The sequence below is a fragment of the Pogona vitticeps genome, chromosome 3 (genome assembly GCF_051106095.1).
Source record: "Pogona vitticeps strain Pit_001003342236 chromosome 3, PviZW2.1, whole genome shotgun sequence".
Lineage (NCBI taxonomy): Eukaryota > Metazoa > Chordata > Lepidosauria > Squamata > Agamidae > Pogona > Pogona vitticeps.
This window is the reverse complement of record NC_135785.1, coordinates 145,645,369-145,662,814: the sequence shown is the minus strand read 5'-3', so window position 1 is coordinate 145,662,814 and position 17,446 is coordinate 145,645,369. Positions and strand designations below refer to the sequence as shown.

The 17,446-nt window shown below is 39.8% G+C and overlaps 1 protein-coding gene across 18 annotated transcripts in view; it reads left to right on the top strand.

Annotated features, from left to right (window-relative positions):
* Window positions 1–10,995, top strand: part of MBNL2 (muscleblind like splicing regulator 2) — a 118,085-nt gene extending 107,090 nt beyond the window's left edge. For all 18 annotated transcript variants that reach the window (XM_072994705.2, XM_072994702.2, XM_072994703.2 and 15 more), the window contains one exon: window positions 7,445–10,995. In XM_072994705.2, the coding sequence (XP_072850806.2) occupies window positions 7,445–7,572 (128 nt within the window). In that variant the 3' untranslated portion in view covers window positions 7,573–10,995. The remainder of the gene's footprint in view (window positions 1–7,444) is intronic.
* Window positions 10,996–17,446: the final 6,451 nt, after the last annotated feature.

Genomic DNA, 17,446 nt, shown 5'->3' with positions numbered 1-17,446 from the left:
TAGCAATGACACCTACAATATGTTTTAAACATTTAAAAAACCTGTTAAATTGTTTACTTTTAAAATATAATTTAAACTGTATATGTTTGTATATATGTATACATATGCATACATACACATGTGTTTGTGCGCGTGCATGCATGGGTGTGCAAAGTGTGTAAATACAGCAAGATATTGACTACCTATCTGATTAACTTACCTCCTTTAGTGCAGGCCCCTTTCATGCTGAAAGACAGAGAAAAAAAACTTTTCAAATCAGTCTTCTGGATGTGCTAACCTTACTCAGATGCAAAGTCTAGTCAGCATGTAATCTTACTCTTTCACAGGCTGCACCTGCAAATGTTAAGGAGGATGTGTTTTCATCCTCCGTAACATTTCCATGCAACATACAAGCTGTATGGTCATAGAATCATAAAATAATGGAGTTGCTCAATGGAGGAAAATAATGAATTCCTCCATTGAGCTGGGGACTGGACTCAATAGCCTATAAGGCTATTGAGTCCAGTCCCCTGCTTAATGGAGGAATCCAAATCAAAGTAGATCTGACAGTTGGTTGTCTAATTTTCTCTTGAATGCCTCCAGTGTTGGAGTGCTCACCATACCCTAGGGTACTTAGTTTCCATGTCATACTGCTCTAACAGCTAGGATGTTTTTCCTGATAGTGAACTGAAATCTGGCTTCCTGTAACTTGAGCCCATTATTACATGTCTTGTACTCTCGGATGATCAAGCTCAATATGTTCCAGCTGTTGAGCCTAAAGTTCGATAAAGAAAGATGTATAGCTACCTATGCTGAGGAACAGGTTCCTGATGAATCAGGAAAATGTGCAGGAAAATTGATCCAGGAGAATTCAGATTGGAAAATCAGAAGGAAAAGTGTAAAACAGAGTAGTGAAATCACTCAGGGGGGTGGGGGTGTAAGTGAGCGAAAGGAAAACAACAAGGGGGTGTAGTATCTCCCAGAAGGATTACTCTACCCCAGGGGTCTCAAACATGTGGTCCACGGGCTATTTGCGGCATGCCAGAAGATAGTTTGTGGCCCCCGGCTTGCCTGCCCCCCCTGAAGCACCCACGCATCCTCTGCTGCCAAGAGTAAAAAAAAGGCTTTGCCTTGCTTGCCGGTTCTCTCCCAAGACAGCGCCTCTTGCACACTCCATCTGGAATTGCAGCCTGCCACCCAGCCCGCCTGTCTGCCAGTGAGCAGGCTGCAGTTCCGGATGGAGGGTGCAAGAGGCGCTGTCTTGGGGGAGAGCTGGTGAGCGAGGCGCACTGCCGCCCTTTTCCCCGAGCCACTGCCAGGCGATGCCTGAGAGCAGAGCTCATTCACAGCCCGTCCTCGAAGATTGCCTCCAAGCCGCCAACAGAAGTTACCGCCATCGCCGCCTCTTCCAGGGAAGTTGCTCTCTGGCTCTCTTGCTCTCTCGGCATCCCCAGCACCAGCCCGGCCAGTGGCCGCCTCAGCACCCGGTGGTGCTTCCTCCTCCTCTTCGTCCTGCTTCAGCCACCTTGGCTCTGGAGGTTGCCTGGGCTCGGAAAGTTTGCTGCTCTGTCGTGGTGGGGGTACTGCTGCTGAGTGAGCCTTTTTTGAGGGGGGCCCTCAGAGGAAGGTTGCCAGACATCCATGTGTGTTTGTGTGCATGCGAGCATACCTGTGGGGGGCCCCCACCCCATTCTGTTTAATTTCACAGGTACAGATGAGGTCTTTTCTCCTTTGGCAATGCGAATTCTGTGAGGAGTTTTTTATGTCGTGCCCTCCCCCCCCGGCTAGGCGGTCGCCGGCGCTCCCTCCCTTCACTGCTTCTTTGTCCTGCTGGTGGTGGTGGTGGTGATAGTGAAGAAGGAGCCGGAGGGGGTCATGGCCAGCGACGAGGGCTCGCACATCCCTCCTCCTCCTCCTCGGAGCCCCAACCAGGCTAAGGAAACTCCTGGGCGGCTTCTTGGGGCTTTTGCTCTGCTTGGTGGACAATGTGATGCGGCCTAGCCTCACCCAGACTCTGCCTCCAGCGGCCCCTAGGTAAATTGAGTTTGAGACTCCTGGTCTACCCCATTGTAAAAACTGAAGCTTTTGTTATATTCCAGAATTTGAGAAAACCATTCCTGCTCATCAGGAGTACCTGAAAGAACAAAATTGTCCAGACAATTTCCAGCATTTTCCAAATCAGACAAAAGGTCCATAGGTTCCTCTTCTGGTCTAACACAAGCAGCTTGACACCTCAGAATGACAACTGCACTGTCTCAATATGATTTCAGGCTGTTGACATGATAAATGGTAAGCTTTCTCCCAGAACCAGGCATTTGAACAAGATAATAATTCACAGTTCCAAGACGTTGCAGAACTTTACCTGGGCCTTCCCAGGAAACCTCCAGCATTTTAGGTCTGAGGGAGTTTCAAGACAAGAAGAGAGTCTCCCAAATCAAACTCTCTGTGCCTTGATTTAAGATCATGAAAATAAATTTGCTTAGCCTGGGCCTGCTGGATATTTTCTTTAGCTATCTCCTGAATAGCTTTCAGCTTCACCTGCAAATTGTGCATGAAATCAGCAACAGGCACTGAAGTGGACTGGATAGTACCTTCCCAGTCAGCCCTCAACAAATCCAAAGGTCCATGCAAATTTTTCCCATACATCACCTCACTTGGGCTGAGTCCGCCTAAGGCCTTGTGAGGTGCGCTTCAGTAGGCCAAGAGGACCAGAGGAGAACTTCATCCCACCCCCTCCCAAAGTCCTGAACAAAAGTTTTAATTATCTTGAGTAGTGTCTGCCGTGTGTGCTCTACTAACCCATGGGAGTCCGGGTGGTAAGCTATACTGAAATTTATTTTAGTTCCACTTATCTCACAGACTTTCCTCATCCGTTCACTTCTAAAAGCACCAGCCGTGTCACAAATTAACACAGATGGAATTCCAATCCTTGCACAAACTTCCAGAAACACTTTGGCAATGGAATTTGCAGAGATAATGGTGACAGGGTAGGCCTCAGCCCATCAGCTGGCCTGGCAGGCTAATGAAACAATAAAATGTTTCTGTGATTTAGAATGCAAAAAAAGTCCCAAAACATCCAATTGAAGACAGTTAAAAACTTCACCCATAACAGGAATTGGTTGAACTTTCGCTTTAGTTTTATCAGTGTGGTGCCCCACTCTTTGGCATATGTCACAGGAAGCAACAAAGTCTTTCACAGTTTTGGCCACGTTTGGCCAGTAAAAATGCTTAGGACTCTGCAAAGTCTTTTTACATCCCTGATGTCCCGAAAAAGGAGAATCATGTGCCAGTTCTAAGACTCACTATCTATGTTCCCGAGGCACAACTATTTGTTTAGATGGTTCTAAATCCACCCTAGAATCTTGAGCAAACTGGCAATACAGTAGACTATTTTGGCTCCAGAAAAAACTTATAGACTCAGTGCTTGAGGCTGGTCAGCTTGCAACTGCCGGGCTGTTAAAGAAGGATCATTTTCTTGTTGTCTTTTGAACTCATCTGAACCTATCATTTGAACAACAGTCCTTCCCCCTTCTGGGCCATTAAGATCTCCATCACAAAGACCAAGTCATATCACCCAAGTTTCAGTTATCCCCATCAAGTCCTATTTATTCTCCTGAAGTAAGATTTCCAGCTCTTCTTGTTTGTTTCCCATATTCCTAGCATTTGTAAATAGACACCAGAGATTGTGTGATTTATGGCCTGCTTTTCTTTTGATTGATTTAAACTTAGAAAAGCAGCTGACTTGTTCTTTGTATGCAGCTGTTTCAGGCAGCCCTTGCACTGCCAGCCACCATATTTCAACACTGTTTGTGTTAAAACACAGTACTTTGTACACCATAGCAGTGGCAGCAGTAAAGGTAAGAGAAAGCAGCAGCTTATGATTTGTGTAGAAAGACTAGATCTGAAATCACTATAGAACTAGTTGATTTTGATTAATTTTTTTCCCTGTAGTTAATGACACTCAAAAGTCAGATAATGACTGTCCTTTACAACTTTAGCAACTGCCATGAGAAAGTTAAATTGGAATGATCTAAGAAGTATTTTTATCGTACTTATGACAAAGCTACAGAGATTCTTACTATGGAATGCTTGCTTTGGAGGCTGGGAAATGACCAGAGTAAAACATATAGAAGGTAACAAAGAAAACATGGAGTGCTTTGTAGCTAGAGGATGAAATTCCACTTTTCTCTTTGTTTTTTAAAAAAATCCACCCTGGGCTATTTCGTCCTCTTCCAAGTGCTAACACAAGGCTACTGATATGACTGATATGACTATCTACAGGAGACGAAGGCAGTAGTCAAGCCCATATAGGGCTTCACCACACATACAACAACAGTAATTGAAGGTGTTTACAATTCCAGCAGGTTTTTTTGGGCAAAAATTAGTTTGATCACATTCCACTCTGAAAGCTTTTAAAAAGGGAGTAAAACCACATCTTTTTAGACACTTGATGCTGATCTATCCTTTTTGAAAGTATATTGATCTTTTCAAAAGAATTTTGCAGAATTTTATGATTTATAGTGGCGTGGATTTATAATTTTTATGGAGTGATCCATTTCTCAGTGATCATGGTGAAATGTGCTCCAGCTCAACCGCAGTCTGTCCAAGCGGAACCTTTTCAGTCCAGCTGTAAGTCTTCTGCTTTCGGGACCAAACTGGAGCAATTCCCCAGCAGACAGAACGGTTACTTTAAGGCTCTTGTTAAAGCAACTCTTTCTGGTGCAGTCAGGCCCATGCCTTCACAGCCATCTGATCGCACCCTTATTCAAGAAGAGCATTCCTCCTTGAATAAGTCTTTCTCTGGCATTCAGTGTGTCAAAGCAGTAGCCACTAACATTTGAAAGAACATAAATCTTCAGCTGATGAAGTTTCAGCACATTGCATTGTAGATGAAATGTTAGATATGAAAGAGCTGTCTAATCAAATCCCTAAAGGTTTTGATAGTTTACTAAAAAAAATAAATTTTTGTACTTGGAGGATGCCTTTATTTCCTATGGAAATAGAAAGTACTCAAATAATTTCAGTGTGCAGTCTGATGTAAATTAAACTAGCTCAGATATATATACATATATTTTAGAGCATAGATAGAGTTGCGTCTGTAGAAAGGCCTTTGGATGAAACATCGTTTTTTAATTGTTACGATTCTTTGATTTAAATGAGATAAACAAGATGCCTTTGCTGTATTCAGTTGAATTGTTCAACTGTTTTAAATTGTTTTAAATAACAATTGTTTTAAATAACAATGCTACAGAGGTGACAGTTGCAGCAATGAAAAGAACGAGCAGCAGCAGAGGAAGCAGTGGGTGTGTGTGGAAGTCACAAAGCCACATAATCTGACCTTGGCCATACTATTTTTAAAATAGTGTTCCAATATATATTGAAAACAGTATGAGACAAACTGATATGGTACAAGAGATAGTACTGGAAGTTGGGGCTGCCAGGCAGAGTGGATTTGATTTAAATCAAATCAATTTAAATTATATCAATATAAATTATGACTGAAATTTTAAAAATCAGAATTTTTTGTCTACTTGAATCAAACATTGATTTTAAAATTTAGATTTTTATTTAAATTATTCATTTTAAAAAAATCATAGATATTTATCTGCCCTGCTGCCAGGTCAGGAGGCACTCAGTGACTTGCTGTGGAAATGCAAAGGATAAAGCATGTCAGTAATGAGGCACTAGATTAAAAACCAAAACCACATCCAGTGACCATTGTGTACTGCGATGAAAGGAAAGCCTGATTTTGTACAAAACATTCAATTAGATGGATTGACTTCATAAAGGAAGCCAAAACCTTGGGTTTGCAAGGGTAGCAGGGCTCTTAATGATAGAACATTTTGGAAGTTATTCATTTATAGAAGCACCGTAAGTCAGAGATGGCTTAATGGTGCATAACAACAGAGTACCATATTTTTCTGTGTATAAGATGCTCCTTTTTCCCAAAATCATTACACTAAAAATTGAGGGGCATCTTATACATGGAAGTAAGCTGAGGAGAGAATTGCCTGTACTTTGCCTTTGTAAACAGGCTTCTTTCAATCACGAGGCTTAGCTTCCTACAGTCAAGAGACTTAGCTTCCTCCAATCACGAGCCTTATGGAACTGATGTCAGCTGATGCTGAACAAACCAGTTGGAACACACCTCGTTGAAGGTGGAGCCTGTAGGCTCAGATGCAACAGGAACTTGTTCTGAGCCCAAAGGCTGAATACTCAAAGCTAACTTCTTAATTTTGGGTTAGAAAGGGGAGGTATCTTATACATGGGGGCGTCTTATAGATGGAAAGTACGATAGATATTTGTGAGAAATATTCTGGTAGATAAATTAATTATAAAATAATCTGGGGGAAGCTGGAACTTGGCCATTTTATTTGCTTATATTCTGTGCCTTCAGCCTTGGCTAACTTTATCATCTTTGGAGTACTCTCATATCAGTGGCTCTAGAAATCATTTACTGTATTTATAAATTCCATATCTGGCTAAAATGAGCCTCTTCTCATCCATAGCAAATATGTTCATGTTTTTGATAATTATTAGGTCAGATATAATATTTTTCTAAAATAATAGCTCTTATACAGTATACTGTACAATGATTTGTGCTGAGAATGTATAGTTGATTCGAGTTCTCATAAAGGCTATTTCCTTTGTCTAGAAATATGCTTTAGAGACTTACGCTCTGGAAAAATGTAGCATCTGTGGATTTACTAGTGAGTGTAGTACCTTGTGTTCCCGGGTATTTGTATGTTCTTTGTTTTTAAGTACTGCTGAGCATATTAGATGTCAATAGGCAAATATTTATAGTACTGTAGAAAAATCCATTTATAGTTCCACCTAGAGCAGACACATTGAAATTAATGCACTGTCAGCACTGATCTAAATCCCACCTTTTTTAATGCAGCTTTTCTAAATGGGAATAAAGCTGGATTTTAACACTTTGTCTTCAACACCAAACAAGGAGAGTACTTTGGCTGTCATTCAGAGGGACAACCTGAGTGTATAACTGTAGAAGTGTCTACCAAGCCAATGAACAAGGGCATAGACACAGTTTAGGGGATGCACAGCTTACAGAAATGAATTTGCTCGTACTGCGTGGCACAATTTATCAGCGAATTCTTCTGCACACATCATAATCAGAATAATATACTGAAATCAAGAAGCACTATTATACTAGAAGGCTTGTATGCAATATATTTTTAATCAGTAAAGATATTTGTGAATCTCTAAGTTGATCTTTTAAAGAAAAATTAATGTTGTAGGTATCTAAATGCGGAGCCCGAGGTTGGGAGTTTGATCCCCCCCATTGTGTCTCATTAACAGGAGCTGGACTTGATGATCCATAAGGACACTTCCGGCTCTGCAGTTCTAAGATTACTATTATTATAAAACAGAAAAAAATGTAGTCTTCATAAGAAATGAAAATTTCTAATAGCACGTCCAACAGTGTTTTGTTTTCTTCTAACAGATAATCCTGAAATAATCAGCAGAAATGGGATGGAATGTCAAGAGGCCTCACTGAGAACAGCAAAGCATTGTTACTGTACATACTACCCTGTCTCTTCCTCGATAGAATTACCACAAACTGCATGCTGAGTAAAGAGTTTGTTCGTCTGGACAAATCACAAGTAACTAAAGAGCTAGTGCTGCTATATCACATATGAATATTAAATATGGTATGCTTAGTATATTCCAAACTAATCTAGTTAACTACCTGATGCCAGCTGTGATGGTTCAAGACATAAAAGGCTAATATTTTACTTTAAAAATTTTTATACAACAGTGTTTACTTCTTAGAAATATTGTCTTACCACCATAATTATAGCTAATGTAAGTAGTCCTATTCATATATATATATATATATTATTGTAGGGTTCACAACTTTATGAATCTTTCAATGTTAGCAATAAGTGATTTACATTGGCCACTAATCCCAGGATCCAAGGAGTCGTGTGAATCATTCCAGATGGGCAAGATCACTTCAGATACTATTTTCAGTCAAACAAGGGCCCCACACACTTTTGCGTGGGGAATTGCTTTTGAAGTTGTGGAGTGTTTCAGGAGTATAGCGGGCAATACAGCAAAGGAGTTCCTGCTCAGAGGGTGGGAGGTTGAGAATTAAAAATCGCCCGCAGGAGCTGTTTGGATCTTGGCCAATATGTATGAATTGCATATGTAACTTTTAACCCTTTTGTACTCTCTTTTTTAAAAAAGCGCCCACTTCTCTACAGGGCAGTTGTTGCCAAGACAAAGGTGGTGATGATGTGGAAGCAGAACCCTGTGTTTCCTCACATCATCACTGAAAAGTTCCAAATAGAGGACCCAAGGTAAAGCACAAATTGCAGAGATTCACATGAAGAGATTTTGGACTTGTATGGAGAAGCAGTACCAGAATCATGACATTATAGAACTAAATTAAACCTTTGCACGGTATGGCTTTCATACCCCTAACAAAGTCTTGACTATGTTATTTTACAAAGAGAGAGAATATTTTTTAAAAGAAGCCTTTGTAGAAGTGCCTAAATTTTGCCACATCAGACTTGAAACTAAGTGACATGGTGGTCTATAATTGAATCTGTATGAAGCAATTAAGCTTTCAGATTTACAATCAGGTTACCAAAAAAAGAACTTGTTATGAAATAACTTCTTCCCAATTAAAGAAATGGGGCTATAGGTGAAAAGATTAGCACGAGATTCTCATATAAATCAAACTGAATCCAGTCATTGTTAAAATCAGTAAGTGACTTTAATTTAGATGATAAGGCAAAATATTGAACAGGATATAGGGAGAGCTTCATTTTAATCCATTTTTAATTTTGTTGTATTTTTAAAATCAGGTTAAATAAGTTGTAACCGGATTACAGCACAGAGAAAGAAACTAGTTCCTTTAATCTTTTTCTTTAAAAATATTTTATGTCGCAGAAATATGAAGATATCTTTAATATGACTATATGCATATTATATATACACATACATATATATGGACAAAACAGATTTTAATGTTTACTTTTTAAAATACTGTGTTAATATGCATTTGATTAATGTAGGAAGTTTGTTTTTTAAAATTTGTTTTCCTACACTGCTGTACCAAATACATCACATTTCACATTTTATATGTTGCACATATATCACATATGTACATTGTTTTTAAATTATTGTTTATAAAACAAAAAAGCAGATGTTCTATGGAAATATGTATAATATGAACACTGGGATTTCCCCCCATTTAAACACTATAAATGACTGCAGTATTTTAACTTAGCCTTTTCAGATGGATTCTAAGCTCTTTTAGCTTTGGCAGCACTGCCTATTCTAAGAGACCAGAAGCACTAATTAATTTTTGTTACTGAAACTATTAATCTTGTTTTCCAAATGTCTTGTATCTGTTTATATTCAAAGTGTAGTTTTGGTCATCAAAAAGAGGGGAAGGACTCCTAATCTGATGGTAAACACAGTGTTTGTAATCTTGCATTTGTTTTATTTTGTGAGGAATATGTATCTTCTATTTTTACTTGTAAATTTTCTCAGACATTATGACTAGATTGCTAATCTGGCTGTTTACTGATATCAGTAATTGTTGGGGATTTTTAAATGATAGTTTATTGGACAATACTAAATGGTAACTTATATATGTTGTTTAAATACTTAAGGTGTAGAAAGAACATTTTAGTGAACATACTATGTTTCAGCATTTATTTTATTAAAATAGCACCAATATTATTTTGGTTTTAATGATCAATACCTATGAGTTTCCCTCCTGAAAAGAAACAGAGGGAAAGAGAGAAACTATTTTAAAAAGCAGTCTATTGGCATGTAAATTGTGTTTCTACATGTCAAAAATATTTATGTCGGCCATTAAATCATGTGCTGCAGAATATTTCTGTTGGTTTCAGTGGGGCTGTTTCTGAAACACATGGCTTGTATATCACAGCTTAAGAGCATGAGTCACAGAGTTAGAGGCAGGGAAACTAGTTTCAGAAGAGATGGAGGGTACACTGTTCTCCAGTGGCCCTGGCTGAGCCATTAATAGCCTTTTCAATATCACATCAGTCCACTGACCTCTGCCAAAGATAGGCAACTTTTATTTTATCTTGCTTCTGCTTCCCTATTTGTGTGAACTCTTATGTTCTAACCTTCAAGCAGTGTGCTTGAGTGTAGTTGCTTGGTTTCTTGATTTTGAATTCTATGGCCTAACCCACAAACCAGATTCTATAATCTGTTTTTACCAGAATGTATCTGTCTGTTGAACCAGCAATGTGAACTTGCATGCCAGTTCAAATTTGCACCTGCAGAGGCACATATATCCTGATTCATTTTAGCAGGGTTGTTTAGATTAAATGTTAAGCAAATACAGCCTTGCACCTATTCATCTCCAGATAGCTGTGTCTAGGAAAATCAAGTTATTACTACTAGTCCTGACTCCTTTTTGGTTCTGCCCTTACTCAGCTGCACTTTGTTTAATCTCTGTGCCTCTTGCTTTCAATCTGTACTAATATTAAGAAATGAACTAGGATAAATATAGGATACTAAGTACATGTTTTTTAATTTATTATAGAGTAATTTTGTAGGATGCATTGAATTTGGGAAGATCTAAAACTATTTTTCTGTATAAATATTATTTGCCAAAACTTCATTTATATTTTGGAAAAGAATGTCTAACGATGGTAAATGGACCTTACATTGGTTTTATTTTGAAATATCTCCCTTGATGCAACCATGAAATGGGCCAATATAGACAGTGAGTACAGAAGCAGAGACATGATTTCAAGTTACTTGAGATGTGTCTGTATTTCCTGTAAGAGAACTTCACCAAAATACCTTGATTTGCCCACAAAATATGATCGGTGGCAACATTTACACTGCATATGTTTGCTAACAATTACAAAAAAATCCTTCTATTACTCCATGTACTGTAACTATATAGCAGCCTGTTTAAATACCCATTTATGAGTTTGTTGAGATATTATTTAATTGCCCTATGTGCAACCATGGAAATAAAAAGAAGCATTTTAAAAAAAATCCCTCTTTGTTTTTCATTGTTGTGACACTCTGAGAGTAAAATGATGGTTACAAGAAGATGGGGGAAATGGGCCTTACATTTTAAAAAAGCTACAGGTAATGAAGAAATATCTGCAGATTCAGGTTGCCACCACTGTGTGGCATGCTAAATTATCTTGTCTGACATTCTCAGACATGGGAATCATACCAACCCCAACTCAAGTGGCTTTTTGTCCAAATCATCCTGTAGGCTTCTTCATGCACAAAGTCACAGCTCATGAAGGGCCAACTCATCTAAGGCTGCAAACCTAGTCTTTCCTCTTTTGAGTCTGGCCCTGAGGAAGCTATCTCAAAGTGCCCTTAAGGAGATAATACCCATAACCTCTGTATCAGATTCCCTGGAACACAGCCCCCTTAGATGGTTTCTCAGAACATCATAAATGGCATCCTTCAGAACATCTCTCTATACAGAGAGACATATCAGTGTACTTTCCTCTTCAGAAAAAAATGGAGGGTCTCTAATTGTAAAACTAATCTTAGCTCTAGAAATATACTTTGTTTATCACACGTAGAATTTTTGGTTAATAATAATAATAATTTATTGTCATTGTAAGTATATACACAGTATACCCATACAACGAAATTCACAATCAAGAATGTAATCAAGAATCTATGGTATTTTTCACAGCTTTTGAGAGTTATATACCCTTACACCACTGAAAACCCCAAAGCTTGGAACCACTAATCCATCAGAAGCTAGTTTGCCATTTTCAGGTATATTTTGTTAGCACAGCACCATAAAAAGTTTCCCTAAAAGTATAAGCCCAGTTAGAAACTGATTCAGAAAGCTGACTTTTCTTATCCTCTGCATTTACTGTGGTTGTAATAACCACATTCAGCCCAAATCATGTCAATAGCACTACTCCACAAATACCAAATACCAAACAAGCCAGCTTCATCTCCTAATGGGCATGAAAAATAATAATGTTTGGAGCAAAATCACAATCCAGCCGTGTCTGTGAAATATGTAGGTGGGAAGGATTTGCCTGGCCCTTGACCAAAGATCTCTGCTCTGTTGGAAGAATCTTCTGGAAACATCCTCTCTTTTGCTTCTCCCCATTACAAATGCCTAATAAGGGTGTTTGGATGGTGATGTAGGTTGTACAGTACAGTGGTACATCGACTTACAACCATCCCTACTTACGACCAATTCGACCTACAAACAGCACAAAAGTTTGCTTCTACTTGCGACCGGAGCTTCCACTTACGAACAGAAAAAGACGGGGAAAGGGCGGAAAAGTCAAATTGCTAACTTTAGGTGGCAAAAGAGGCTGTTTCTTTGTAGCTCTTTCGCCCCGACGGTTAGAGTGACTACCTGGCTTCTGCTTCTCAGTGAGCGTGTGTTTGCAGAGAGGCTTGGGACTGCCTGTTAGCTAGGGTGCTGTCTTCTGCTTTTAAAAAACTGTTCTGGGTGTTTTTGCAGCGTGGTTTTAGGGTGGGGGTTATGTTTCTGTGCTGTGATGGGTCTTGGGGATTTGTTTGTTTTGGGGTTTTCCCCATTTCTGATGGGTCTTGGGGGGTTTGGTTGCTTTTTGGGTTCTTTCCCCCATTTCTGTTGGGTCCTGCATACTTCCCTTGCTTTTTCCTTTGTTTTCTTTGCATTTCCAACCTTGTCCCTCTGTTCTCTGTGCATTTCCAATCTGCTCTGTTTGTTTTCTCTGCATTTGCAATGGGTCATGCATGCTTGCTTTTCTCCCCCCCCCCCTTCGGCTGGAAGGGATTAATCAGGTTTCCAATGACTCTTGCAGTGATTTTGTGTGTGTATGATTTTTTTTCTTTGGCCAGGACAGATTAATGGAGTTTCAATGCATTCCTATGGGAAATGGTGCTTCGATTTACGATAATTTTGACTTGCATCCATCTTCTGAAACAAATTATGATCATAAGTCGAGGCACCACTGTATATGTCCTTTTCATTGGCTGTTTCTCTCATCTTCCTAGTTCACCCAAGAAAGGATTTTTCATTTCTGTCTTCTCATATCAGTCTCCTTTTCTCTCAAGATAAAAAAAATCACCAGATTCAAAAACCACTAATTCATTGATTATTATCTGTATGAATGCCGCTGACTAATATGAATCAATTAAATTTTAGCTATTTTTATTTGATGATTCATTCGGCTATAAAACACCCCCCACCTGGCACCTAGAGACACCAAAGTCACAGAGAAACTTCTACAGTGGACCCTCTACTTACGGAATTAATCCATATTGGAATGGTGTCTGCAGGTCGAAAAGTCTGTAGGTCAAATCTCCATTGACCTACAATGCATTGAAAACCGATTAATCCGTAACTGGACATTTTTGTTCCATTTTGGTTCCATTTTGGCTTTTTTCTGGTCTGTAAGTCGATTCTCTGGCTGCAAGTCGAATCTAAATTTTGCAGCCAGAGAAGTCTGTAACTCGAAAAGTCTGTAAGTCGAGCCGTCTGTAAGTCGAGGGTCCACTGTACTGACTCTCTACAATCCCTCCAAGTTTGGTGAAGCCAAGCCAGTTGCTAAAGGGCACTTTCCTGGGGAGACCTATTTTGTGGATACATAGCTTGGATGTTTGAAACCCAGTCTTCACCAAAGATGGAGGGATGGCAGAGGAGAGTTGGGAAGTTACTCTGTGATTTTGGTGCTTCTAGGTACCTGGGGGAAAATTAGCTGCGGGGGCCATCTTTGTGAGTGTACAACTCAAATACCCAAAACCCAAATGTCAACAAATTTGCAGGGCTTGTAGAAAGGAATCAGAGGATGCTTCCACATGAATTTGGTGTGTCTAGGTGCCTGGAGAGAACATTTTATAGAGTCTTAAAGTCAAAAACAAAAAAAAACATAAATTTGTAATTCATTGACCTTGACAAATCACAAATCAGAACAAATCATTTTTCTGATTCATGCCAATCTGTGCTCTCAAGCTGTTAATATGTCTCTTGAGAATGGACTATGCTGCCCCATCTGGACCATGTGATCTATTCTGGCTCAAGGTTGGCTACCTAACTTTGGATAGGCTTTATGGATAAATTTTATTTTATAAATAAAGTTAAGAAACTGTTTTACTGTAAGCTTAGCTTAAAGTGATTTGTTGCTCCAGGGAATAGACAACAAAAGTGGGTTTTAAAGCCTATAATGAACTCAACTGCAACCTGACTTTGCTAAACAAAAGGACCCCCTAACAGGGCTCTCCCACAGACAATTATAACTTAAATGAAAATTAGAACACCGAAAACATCCAAAATGAAATTATTAACTAATCAATATGAAAGACAAAAAGAACAAAGCCTTTCTGCTATCAGAAGTAGCTGCTTTTCCTTTTCCTTTCTTGTGTCTAAATGTCTGAATTGTTACCATGTCTAAAGAAAGCACAGAAGTCATCAGCACTACTGATCATACCCACTGCTTTGTTCAGAAGAAATGTATTTACAAGTATTATAATATAGAAGTTTATTGAAAAAATAGGAAGCAAAGTCAGGGCGAAGAAGAAGGGATATTCTTCCTTACACACTCCCTCTTTGCCCCACTTCTACTTTGAGCTGTCTGTGGCAAGAGCCATAATCTAAGTCACATCTTCCCAGGCAGAAAACACACACTTGAGTATAAGGACTCAAGACAACTTCTAGCTCTTTGATTCCATGGAACTGATTCCATGGAATAGCCAGCACCACATGTGCCCTTCACCTTGAGTCTGGAAGCACTTGGCATGATGAGGAAGCACTCCAGATCATCCTGGATTTGGCTCTTAAAAGTAAACACCACCAATATGGTCTTTGCTCCAGGTCTAATGTAACCTCTGCAAATGTTTTCAGAAAATGCTGCTTTTGACATTTTAATCTGGAATCTAACATCAGGCCAGTGGCATGTTCTGGGCACCATGATCCTGTTGTACAAAAATCTCTTCCATCTCAACCTGTCATTGACTATTCAATGGATATAAGAAAACCATCTACTTGTGCCATCTTAAAATGTAAAGACAAATGAATCTCCTTTTCTAAAAAAAATTCTTGAGGGGTTTTTAAAGGGAGAAATGACAATGGAGATGGGTTTGCTCCTTCTACAGCTGTACACCTCTCATTAATGTAAATAGCTAGGTTTTTAGGTGTCACATGATTACAGATGGATGAGGAGACATCACACAGGTAGCAGGGTTCTGTAAGGTGTTTGACTGAATCTCGGATCCGTCTGCTTATATTTAAAGATAAATATGCAAGATATGTACTGACATGCAAAAGATGTTCTCAAACATTACTCCGTGTCCCAGTGCCCCCAAAGAGACGCTCATTAGGCCATTTAGTTAAAAAAAAACCAACAACTTGGTGGCATGTGATATTAACTATAGACTGCCACCAATGTCCCATTTATTAGCAAGTTAGTGGAGAGGGTGGTGGCCAATCAGCTTCTGGAGGAAACCAATTCAGCTGTGGGTTCAGGCTGTGTCATGGCACGGAAACATCATTGGTCGCACTGCGAGATTATCTTCTGAGGGAGGCTGATAAGGGCAAAACATCCTTGTTTGTCCTCCTCAACCTGTCAGCGGCCTTTGATAGCATTGACCACAGTACCTTCCTGAGTTGGGGATTGAAGACCTAGATTTGAACTGGCTCCAGTCCTTCCTAGAGGATCGTCCCCAGAGAGTACAATTTGAGGAGATGTTGTCCACCCCTTAGACTCTCAATTGTGGAGTCCCACAAGGATCAATCATCTCCCCACTGCTGTTTAATATCTATATGAGGATCCCAAGGAGGTCATCAGGAGTTTTGGAGCTTCGTGTCACCAATATGTGGATGACACCCAGCTCTATCTCTCCTTCCATCCTTCTGCAGTGGATGCCACCCCGTCCCTTGAGCGCTGCCTGGATGCCATGCTAGGGTAGATGAGGGAGAATAGACTGAGGCTGAACCCAGACAAGATGGAAATCCTGCAGGTTAGTGCCCATAGTGTTTGCAGTCTGGGTGCTTCCCTCTCCTTTGGAGTGGCCAGTCCACCAAGGATGAGGTTCACAGCTTGGGCGTACTCCTGGACCCAGCGCTATCAATGTAGTCTCAGGTAGTCTCTCTGGTCCGCTCTGCCTATTTCCAACTAGGGTGGCTTGCCCAGCTGCATCCCTACCTTGACACTGGTGGTACTCTTGAGATTAGACTACTTCAATGTTCTCTACATGGGGCTGTTATGGAAAGTTAAGCAGGTTCAGAACATGGCAGCCAGATTATTGAGCAGGGTAAGGAGACATCAACACATTTCCCCTACTCTGGACACCCTGCACTGGTTACCTGTCTGTTTCCATGCCAGCTTCAAGATAAAGGGTGTTAACCTATAAGGTCCTAAAGGGTTTCGAACCTCGATATCTGGCAGAATGCTTCCTTCCAATTAGATCTGCCTGTCATGTAAGATCCTCTCAGGCCAAGCGGTTGAGTTTTTTGACCCCGAGAAAGGCCTGGAAAACAACGACTGGAAACTAGGCCTTCTCAGTGGTCACTCTGCAACTCTGGAATAGTCTCCTGCTTGAAATTCGCCTGGCCCCTTCACTGGGAACTTTCAACACACTACTAAAAACACAGTTGTTCAGACAGGCCTTCCTGGACCTTCGAACGTCTTAATACAATAGTGCTTTTTTTTTTAACAGTTACACTTTCAACCTAGCTGCCATGCCTTATTACTTGCATTATTTTACTTGTTGTCACATTTTGTTTCTAAGCTGACTTTTCATTTTTTATATAATGATAATGTTGTGGAATTTGTAAACCGCCCAGAGTGGCCTTAGTAGCCAGATGGGTGGTATAAAAATCAATCATTCAATCAATCAAACAAACAAACAAACAGTAGAAACATGTTTCCCAGTATTGGTATGGGTTACACCCTCACAGTTTGTCTATAACCAGCTCTTCAGCCATTTCCCCACTACATGGGAATTATTACTGTATATTAGATTTAATCATCCCATTGCACAAATGCAATGAAGGGTACATTAGCCTTTTTAATTCTAAATCACAAAACCGGCTTGTTGTTGTGCCAGTTCCTAAGTGCGCCGCGGCCTGCTATGAAACATGAAAAGGAAGGATGAGAACAAAATATTACAAGTCTTCAGCTGTAGTGCCACCTTGTGTTCCTCTGGTCATCTGGTTTTGTTGTTTGTTTTAACAAAAGGTACATCCCTCTCCAAATATTTTTAACATGGAACAGAATAAAAAGTATATTTTATTTTTGTAAATCCTTTTCATTTTATGTACACATGTTTACAGTACTTCCTAAATCAGATTTTTCAGTGCTATGTTTGTGAATTCAGTAGTTTCTAAGGCATAGGATGTATCCAACGAAGAAAGTGTCAAGAGCATTTGGACAAACAGAGAGGTCTCTATATAGTGCCCTTGAAAGAATCCTTTTGCTGAGGCTCCCATTTGATGGACACTTAATAGTATGTGTCACTAGAGCAGTCT